The 10,449-nt window shown below is 48.3% G+C and overlaps 1 protein-coding gene across 1 annotated transcript in view; it reads right to left on the bottom strand.

Annotated features, from left to right (window-relative positions):
• LOC8024183 (trichohyalin) overlaps window positions 1–7,451 on the bottom strand; it is a 44,683-nt gene extending 37,232 nt beyond the window's left edge. Inside the window, exons 1-3 of the mRNA XM_029966754.4 lie at window positions 5,437–7,451; window positions 2,084–3,242; window positions 3–463 (exon numbers count right to left, since the gene is read on the bottom strand). Coding sequence (XP_029822614.2) covers window positions 3–463; window positions 2,084–3,242; window positions 5,437–7,035 — 3,219 coding nt within the window. The 5' untranslated portion in view covers window positions 7,036–7,451. The remainder of the gene's footprint in view (window positions 1–2; window positions 464–2,083; window positions 3,243–5,436) is intronic.
• Window positions 7,452–10,449: the final 2,998 nt, after the last annotated feature.

The raw sequence follows: 10,449 nt of genomic DNA on the forward strand, positions 1-10,449 counted from the left end.
ACCTCTTCCTCCAGCTTTTTACCCTTGGACTCCAGCAGCTTCACGCTTGCTGCCAGACTTTCGTTAAGCTTGGACATTACACCCATCCTGTTCTGCAGCTCCTTGACCTTACCCTGTTCTTGGGCTAGTTTCTGCTCCAAGTCCTTTTGTTTGCTTACTGCATCGTCTTTTTCAACCTGAAGCGTTGCCACCTTGTCGATGAGACTCACGTCAGTGTCAGGCCCTTTCGCCATCATGCTTTCGAGTTGTTTTCGCAAGGCGTCCGCCCTGTCGCGCTCCTGCTGCACTTCGGCCTGGTGACTGTCCCTCTGTTTTTTGAGACATTCCAGCTCCGAGCTCAACTTAGATTCCCGCTGTTTCGCCTTCAGTTGTACTTCTTCAAGGGACTTTTTAGCGGCCTCCACTTCCTCGTTCATCCCTTCCTGGGTCACCTCTTGACTTCTCACTGTGACTTGCAACTCACCTGCGGTTTGTGACAAAACGTTTTAGCCATCTTCTTTTTAATACACAGTGGAGATCCAAATTAGATACACTCTAAACAAAGCCCGTGCGTCTACTTTCCCGCACAACCGTCAAAGAGCTAATCACCGCAACTTACGGAGTCAGCTCAGCGAATGGCGATGCCGAAACATATCTTTAGATCCAAAAACGCAGACTGAGTTGTGACATTAAGCAATGCAAGCGTGACGTTTTGCAGTGCTTAATGTCACGACTCAGACTGCATTTTTTGGTCTAAACATATGTTTCGGCATCGTCATTCGCTGAGCTGCCTCCTTAAGTTGCGGTGATTGGCTCTCCGAGTGTTGTGCGGGAAAGTGGACGCGCGGGCATTTTTTAGAGTGTACCTTAAATATATTCATTTGTATACGTCCTGTATAAAGTTATAACATTAGCATGCCAAAATTTATTAATTTCGGAAGTCGACTGACAGCCATGACATTGTAAGCTAGTTTGGGCACTAAAATTATTGTTGGGAGATAGGACCTTGCCGGTTTCTCCACACTCTAAAATATCTATAGACATTTTTTTATATGTTTTCAAAGGGCGTTGCCATCTAGAGAATTGCTGTGCCGGAGGCGTCAACTAGTGGCTTAAAATTTAAAATACCGGCTGGTTGTGGCGGCACAGCTCTCAGGGTAGGCAATGGTGTGAGCATGGGGGGAACTTGGCTTGACTTAGCTATAGTGGGCTACAATAGCTTGGTTGGAACATGGCCGGTTCAGTCGAGCTTGCTAATGAGAGGCTATCGCCTTGCCTCTTCGAAAGAACGAGAACGAAGACGGTGGAGTTTTCAGAAAGAAGTAATATATGAGCAGTTTAACGTAGTCTATGCAGGTAAGCTCTCGGCATTTGATAGCTGCATCTTGAGTGTTGTCACGTACGTTTTCATACCCTTCACATGCCACGGAGTAATAGCGTACCTTGCAGTGATAAAATAATCGGAGACCCGGCACTGGGTTGGAGTCGGTCCGCTTGCCTTAGACGAAGTAGTCGTGAGCATAAAAATGACAACGAGTCTGATAAAAAGCCCTCGCGAATCACGATCGCATAAATAAGAATACTTGGGAAACATGTGAAGCTCAATAACATTGCAGCCACACTCGCGCTACAGCTTCTTGTGCTCATCGCACACTCTTACGTGATTTTTCTATGCTTAGTAAAATTATTTGTCCACCTGACGACGATGCAGTGACAGCCAGACAGCCGTAGATTTTCAGAAATCGTAACACGATAAAAAGAAACACTCAGGACAAACTACGACATCTGTCTCTAAGCCTTTCCACCCATACCCTTGGTGGTTGCATGCCATGCGTAGTGGGCAATCCAAAAATGCACGGTGCATCACTCGCGCGTTGGTATAGGTAGTCATATTGTTTTTAGAGTAACGGAAATATTTCTTGAGTACTGTAGGCTCTGCTATAGGGAGAGTGTTGCTCACGATGACGTCATTCCCTGTCAAGGACAACATTCATTGCTTCGTTCTCTAAACCCTCAATGACGGTATACATAAAAAGGCGACCCTGCAATTATTATACATCTTCACTGAGACATGCCATTCGAACGCTGAACAGAATTCACTTACTTATCTCGTCCTCCAGGTCTCTGATGATGTCCTTTAGCTCTCCCCTGGTTGCCGTTTCGCGTACGGCACGTGGTGGCTTTCGCTTGTAGTTAGCGGCATCCTTGAGCTTCTTAAACTCACGACTGAGTCGACTGTTTTCAAGTTCCAGCTGAACAATCTTGGTCTGCATCGCGGACGTCTCTTCTTCTTTGGACCGCACTTTCTTCTTGAGACCCGCAATGAGGTCATTCTCGATGTCACTCGGCTTCTCCCTTTTTGGAGCGTACTCCTGAAGAACGACGGCCGAAGGTGTTGCTCCAGCGGCGACCTTCTCCGATTCCTCCTTGAGAGCGTTCAGTTTTCGCTCTGCGTCCGTCAGCTTTTCTTTCAACTCCATGTTGTCCAGCTGAAGCAGTTCCTGAGGTCCCGGAGGTGGCTTCCTACTGAGCCTCAACTGACACCGCTTGTTTTCGGCAGCCAGCTTGTCGTTTTCAGCTTCCAAATCCACCGTCTTCTGCCTAAGAATGCTGGCTTCTTGTTCGACCAGCTGCAACTGACGTTTCAGATCCACCTGCAGCTCACTGTCCAAGGACCGGCTACGCACGATCACCTTGGACGCCTTCCTTCGATGCACTTCAACCTCGGTCTGCAACCTCTCGTTTTCACGTTCCTTCTCGATGAGTTTCTGTCTGAGTTCGCGCGCTTCGTACTCCAGCAACTTGGCCTTCTGCTTATGGAAGACGTCCACGTCCGCGTCATTTTTGGGGGGATCCGGAAGTTCAATCTTCGTGAACGGCTGGCTAACCAACTTCTCCTGGAGGTACTTGACTTCTTTTTCCAGACTCTCTATTTGTTGTTCCCGCTCTTCCGCCTTGCGTCGCAGCACGCTCGTCTCCTGTTCTTGGAGCTCGAACTGCATTCGCAGCTCTTCCATGGACACGTCCTCATCGCTATCGCTATCGCCCGTGCTGTCACGCCTGCCGCTAAGTTTGCGCATTTGGAGCATCAGTGTTTCGTTTTCCTGCTCAACGTTATTAATCTTGCGCCGCATCGTCTTGTTTTCTTCCTCTGCGAATCTAAGTTGTTCCCTTAGGTCTGTCTCCCTCTCCATGGAGTCGTACAGGTCCTTGCACATGGTCTCGTAATCTTTGCCCATTACAGCTTCTTTGCTCTTAGAAGCCTGCGTCAGGAGCACAATGAGCATCATCAGTACAGGTTTCCGTATACGTGATCCCCATCACCACACATATTTCAGTAATCAACAGGCATAACATCGAAATCTTTAAAGTTTTGCTCTGTATTAGGATGCCACAGATGGCACTGGCATTTCAAAACTTTCACAATGGCGAATGGAATTATGTGTCTTTAAACGAACGGGCCATTTGTTCGAGAAACAACGCCCGTGTTTTCTGAGCTACCTTCAGACCAAGAGGACGCTTGGTCAGAAGGTGCTCGGAATCGGGGTGACGAGACGCCGTGCATCTTGTCTCGTCACTTGCTTGAACATTTTGAAGCAGTTGATCTTCAATTAGGAGATGACCTACCGCAGATTCAACAAATGGATACGACTAATTTGCTGCTTAAAAATAAATATGCAAGTTATTTAGCATTTCTGATTATCATTCCTTACTTTTTTATTCAGGCAGCATGGTCACTCAGAAGAATTTAACTTTTCTGCCGTGCGTACCTTATATATCTGATACCATTATCCCCCAGACTTTTCTACTGGTGCACACTATATCTCGAGCCATGCGAGCTCAATTCTTCAAAATCTTAACTGTTGAGGTTCGTCTTTAGTGCTCTGTGATCTTCATCTTCCCGTGTTTAGTGATATAATGAAAACAAAAATTTTAACACCAAAACACATGAAGTTGTCTACGTGCTTATTAATACATCGAATTTGAGTGCATCACGAGTATCGGCATCATTTAAACACTTTATATTTAAAGATTACAATTAACAGTGTTATGATATGAAAAAAAAATGTATAGCACTTATAATGTCCTACTACGCCATCTCCAACCGCAAATTCTGAGGAACAGATAATGAATTAGCAAAATCGCGATTATATTTTTTTCGAACTGCAGAAATCGCTTTGCTCCCACGTGTAGCGTGTTTTGAATTAGAAATGTGGGACAACCTTGCAGTGCGCAATGTTTCCGTCACCGTATTATCTAAAACCCAAAGACGTGTATACCAGTCGCATTATTATGAAATATTCACGAAGAACAGATGAAGTGCTGCTCCGCTAAGACTATTTACGCGATTTTATCATTCTCACGCTTGCGAAGAATGCGGGAAATTATGAGCTCCTTCCAAGTTTTTACCCTTCCTCATAAGAGCTCCTCGCCAAGCTCCCGACTTCAAAGAGCTATACACAAAATACGTGCACTCTTGGCAATGTTCCAAGGTTCTATGCACTTGTGATTACGGAAGGATTGGTGCACAGGTCACTGGCGTATTCGAGGCTGCGATAAACAGTACGTCGTAAGCTATGTCATTCCATTAAGCATCTAGGGAACGTAAAACAGAAACGTAAAATTTTTTAGTTTTTTTTTTTTTTTTTAGAATGACATTTACAGCTATAAAAGCTTAAGCCAGTAATACTCAGGGAGAAACTTACCAATAGGCAGAGGAGGCAGCTGCCTAGGGCGGCAGAATTCTGGGGCGGCCAATTTGTAGCCGCCCCCAAACTAATTGGCTCTTTTTTTAATCTAGCTCCGAATTTAGCTATTTTGGGAATTCGAGCTCCAAATCTGGCTACTTTTAAAAATTTCAACCCCGAATTTAGCTACTAACCCCCCCCCCCCCAACCTAGGCTCCCCATGTTTGTGTGTGTGGGGGGGGGGGGGGGGGGGGGGCGTGGGGGGGGGGGGGGGGGTTACCATTAAAGGCTGCCTAGGGCGGCAAAATGCTCAGTTCGTAATCTGGCAAATATTGAAATAGTCTGCGCACCGCCCCAGCGCATGGTGGAGTTCAAGATTTGGGTTAGTTGTTCTATTATTATTCGCTTCAACTGTACTTTGACAATGAACAAGACTGCAACTATAAAAAATCATCAAGTGTACGTTGTTTTTCCTTGTCCAAGTGTTTTTGTTGTTAAAACACAAGCAGCGCAGTTAAGTAGTAATAGTAATATTAATAATAATAATAATAATAATAATAATAAAAGAAAAGCGTTGTGGAGTGCTCGTACTTGTTCCTCACAGACCATGTTGTCAGCAGTACGTGAGAAAATGAAACACGGCATTCGACAAACACTGTGCCTTGAAAAATAATGGCAGAGGCATATACGAGTAAGACAAACAGTAATTACCTTTGGCACTTCGATAAGACCAATCGCACGTATAATGTCGGAAAAACGGGACACTTACTTGACTGACTGTCGTTCCTTTTGCACCGGTACTGAGCTGCTTCTTTAGGGCATTGTTGTCCATTTCTAACTTCGTTTTAGCGTCTTTGAGCACTTCCAGCTCGGTTGCTAATTTAACAGACAGTTCATTAGCTACGTGGAGTTCATCCTCAAGCACTTTCATTCTAGTCTTGTCCGCAGTTATCTGTGTGGTCTTCTGAAGCTCCGCCAGCTTTTCGTCTGACTGTCCCTTCTCAAGTTCCAGCTGCTCTACCCGGCGCTCAGCTTTCCGCAATTTGAACTGTAACACACGACAGTTCTTGGACGTCGATTCCAGTTCCTTTCTGAGATCATGGTACTCCGACTGTTGGTCCTCACGGTAGGTGTCCTGCAGCTCCTCAAGTTGCTCTTCTAAATCCTGAACTTCCTTCTTGATTTCCTCGTTTTCTTCCATCAGCTCCTCGCAGAGATTCTCGGCCTGCTGGAGCTTCACCCTCAGGTCTTCAGAGTCCTTCTTTAACTGCTCTTCGCTCTCCCGCTTCTCGAGCTCCTGCTGCAGTTCGTCGACCTCCAACTTTAGACACTTGTTGTCATCCTTGAGTTCCTCGTTGATTGTCTCGAGCTCATGCATCTTGGAGCGTAGCTTAAGGATCTCGGAAGCCGTCTTCTCCAGCGCCTTCTTATCTGAATCGCTAACCTCGGATCTTCTCTTCTGGTGCTCGAGCTTCTCTTTCTCAAGCCTCGCAATCTTCTGCTCTGCCACCTCCAGTTGACTCTTGAGCTTAGCCATTGTGTTTTCAAGGTCCTCGTAACTGTCGTAGTAACCCAGGGTCGTATCCGTCGTTTCCGTGGTCTCTGTCTGGGCTACACTTTCATCGTCCTCGTCTCGCTCCTCTTTCTGCTGATTCGAGCTTGTCTTCACCTTCAATATAAACTCGACGTCAGCTGACGGGGACGTCAAAGCTGCTGTCGACGTCGGAAGCACCGGATGGTTCTTCTCCACTTCTTGAGTCTCCAGAATCTTGATCCTCTGACTGCGGCGACGTTCCTTAGCATCACCCGCGGAGCACTGTTCAGATTCGCTACCACTCAGTCCGTCGGAATCACTTTTTCTCAGCGCAGGCGCCAGGACGGTCAAATTGGACGAAGCACCCACGTTGTCCTCACCGTTCCCAGCCGACAGCGGACGTCGTCTTCTAGGCCTAGCACTCGACGAGTCGTCCTCTTCCAAACTGGTGGTGTCCTCCACGGTGCGTCTCCTCCTGATTTTAACCTCGGCCTCTTCAGCGGTCTTTCTTTCCTCATCGACTTTCAGCTGGGATTTTGTTTGGGCAGCCGAGGCGGAACCAGCCGTCGCCGGTGCGGCATCAGCACGCGTATTTCGGGAAGAAGCAGCGGGGCTGCTACTGTCCGTGTTCTTTTTGATCGCCGTCGCCGCTGCTGCTGCAGCTGCTGCAGCCGTCGCCTGCTTGTCGGCTGCGTTTGTTTTCGAAGGGGTTGAATGTGGCGGCTCCTTGGCGTGCTCACCGACATCCCGAAAGCAACGCTTGCAGCGCGTGGCCTTTGCGAAGTGCGGCACGAACCCGGGGCAGACACTGGCGCCGCCGCTGCCGGAGCTCATGGTGCCTTCGCCGCCTCCTGGAGGCTACAGCATGACGACGCCGATCAACACACACACTGCCTTAGGCCCGAAGATTCTGCACTCGATGCTTCTGTCGGGACCAGCGGCCCGGTCTTCGACGTCGCGTCCATACCGAACCGGGGAAAACCCCCCGCGTCCGGGTTACGTATGCACGGCGCGGAAAAGCCGGCCCAGAGCGAGCCTGCGGAGGACGCCTTGGAAAGAGGAGGTCCAGAAATACCGAACCGTGAGGACCGCGAGGAGGCGGGGTATTTTTGGAGTCAGACATGCCAGCGGTGTGCGGCGCTGCGACAGCCCAGTGCTGCTGCCTCGGAAGCCCGGGTCCGTTGAATGGAGCTGGTCTTACGTGGGCGCCCCCTGGGTGCTAGAGGCAGACGCTTCCGCCTATTCTGCTTGTCTCGGAGGCCCAGTTGTCGCGAGCCACGAGGCGCGACGTCTGCGTCATGGTGGTGACGCGCGCTTGGAAGTCTTGTCGACGTCGCGACGTGTCTCTCTAGGTCTGAGGGACAGCTGACGTCGCTGTCGGTCCAAAAAAGAGCCACGCGTGATGCACCATACAAGCTGAGCGGCTGGTTGTTTCTCTATTGTTTTTTTTTTGTTTTTTTTTATACGGTGGGTTGGTTGCCACTGTTTTGTGAAGTTGGTACACCATGTATTACGTAGAATTGAATTAGCGTGTATTTTAATGCTGCGTCAAATAAACGTGAACGGTCGTCGCCGAATAAAATTAGCAACTGATTGGCATAGAATTTACGCATTATGAAAATAATTTCTGTGTGCGACCATCCATAGCTAGTGTACCTCATGTTAAATCAATATAAAAGATGAATTAGCCTCAACGTTCACTCGTGTAGACAATCTGAATACATTCGATCCATTCTAGTTATGTTAGGAGGATAGAATTGATTTTCGATGTTATTCAGTCATGTGTTAGTCACGGTTCGGTGAGCTATTACTTTTTGGTGCGTTTTATCTTGAATTGACATCCGTACCGTGCGAAGAAAACGCAGTTATGCTACATTCTGTTCAATTCGGAGACAAGTCCTTTGTTAATAACTGTTCTTAAAATAATCATCCTATGTATTACAGCCGAAACTTTAAAAAATCTGGGCCCTGTTCTTCTGTGTGGGTTTGATGATACAGATCGAAATATTATTAGACAAAGTCACATGAGATCATGACGTTCGCGTCCACATTCTAGCTACAGGTGAGGCCTATGCGTTCCTCTAAAAGGCAGATTCCGTAGTTTTTAACGATTCTGGACTTGGCGATCCTCTTATTCACCCAGTGAACAAATGGAGTTTGACTTCTGCAAGGGAAGCAGAAGTATCTTGATATTCACATCTCAGAAACCTATACAGTAGATACGTTCCCTAGATAATCGAAACGTAAGCAGATACACAGTTTAAGGAGCGTTCCCCGAGTCAGCTGTTTCCTTTGTAATGCCCATTTGTCCTTGGTAAAGGAACAAAGCAGCTAATTTGGTTTGTCCTTTGCTTCGCCATCCAACGTGAATAAATCTATACTGTAGCAAGAACAGGACACGATGTATTCGCTGATTCGCTGCGATAATTGCGGCGATCAAGTATCCACTGAAGGAATAAAAAACTGACTAAACAAAAACACTCCCTCTTTAATGAATTACGTAATTCCGCTAAGGATAGAATGGCTATAGGATAAATTGCGTAAGCGAGAGTCAATAAAATAGTTCGAGACGAGGCACATCTGGTGCTTCCCGGAACCTCGGCGCCAACGTTACTAGAATACTCAGTTGGGAAACTGCCATAGGAGCCTGCATTACGAAAGTGGCTTCGATCAGTACTCGAGAATTAAACTAAGCGCGATCGCAACGCCACCATCTCTCCCGCAGCGGGCACTCCGGGAACTGCGCGGCTACACCATAGTATCGCATTCTATAAAGTCCGCTGTTGCTGTTGAATTTTGGCTTTCATGGGCCATGTTGGCGCCGAAGCGTATACAGTGGAAGGGGTTTTAGGGTAATTAAAATTTATTTGGACACCAGTGCGAGTTTTCACTGCGTTACAAGGTCACGAGCGATGCATGCTGTGCACAAAAGAAAGGTTACACACGACGCAATGATCCCTTCGGACGTCGCAACCGGCGAGGCGGGACCACTGAGTGCCCGTATTACGACAAGTCCAAGGACAGGCAGGTTAGGTGCACTTGGCCGTTGAGCACCGTCACTTAACGGCGGCGACCAGCGCCGCAAGAACTCGCGCTCCCGAAGAAGGAACAGCTCACACCCCAAAAAAGTGATCATCTCGCGTCGCAGACGTGAGGCAACGCGCAAGCGCAGACCATGTCTCGCGTGCCACACCGTCTCCATGAAAGGTCACCCCCGAAGATTTCGAAAGTTGCGCCAAGGGGGAGCGGCAAGGGATCGCGCGGGGGATCGCCAATGCGTACAATCTTGGACTTGGTGGAGTTTAGCTCTTCGCCGGACAAAGCCGAGTAGGTCGCGAAAACCTGAAGCGCCCCCAGAACACTGTCACCATCACGGACGAAGAGCGTCACTTCGTCAGCGTTCGCGGTCGCCTTGACCGGACCGGTGCCCGGGAGCTGTAGGCCACGAACGGTCGAGGCTCCCCCAAGTCCCCGAAGGAAAGGTTCTACGCTGAGCACAAACAGGAGTGGGGAGAGAGGGCGCTACTGGAGACCGCACCGCGTGACCGGGAAACGTGCTTCCGGAATTCCCTCGACAAATAATTCGCCTTGCATGCCGTTGTAGATACATTCGAACAGAGACATGCCCTTCGGAGGTAATCCAAAAGCTGCCAGCAAACGAGGAGGTATCTGTGTTCCACGCGATCGGAGGCTTTGGCCCGATTAAGGGTACTAGCAGACCGCCTGCCTGTCGTGCTCGGGTGTACTCCACGAGGTCCCGCGTAAGGGCGACCAGGGAATCGATGGTGCGACCCGGAACCGAGCATGTCTGACGCGGACTAATCAATTCGTCAGCGTTTTGAGATACACAGCCATGACGCTGCGTACCTCAAAACGCCAAATGGACGACTGACCTCGAAAACGATCGGAGACGCGGCTACCATACCCCGTCTCCTAAGCGGACACGCCGCGATTGACCACCGAAGTTAGGACGCGCTCAGGTCGGATGCGCTTCCTGAAATCAGCGGTGAGACAGGGTTGTATAAAAAGAGTATTAATTGTGCCGCGAAACATCATGCTTCTGTTATTCTGTACTAATCTCCAATAAAACTTCCTACAAAAAGAGATTTTTTTTTTTTCCATTTGGGAAGCAGTAAGCATATGAAGCAACTTTCATTTTTCAACTCGTCACTAAGGGGTGGCGGTGTTATCGTATGTAGTTGGGAGTGACTGTTTTGACGTTCACTTTCAAAATAATATTGAACATTA

Source organism: Ixodes scapularis, unplaced genomic scaffold, assembly GCF_016920785.2.
Source record: "Ixodes scapularis isolate PalLabHiFi unplaced genomic scaffold, ASM1692078v2 PGA_scaffold7__128_contigs__length_106722199, whole genome shotgun sequence".
NCBI lineage: Eukaryota > Metazoa > Arthropoda > Arachnida > Ixodida > Ixodidae > Ixodes > Ixodes scapularis.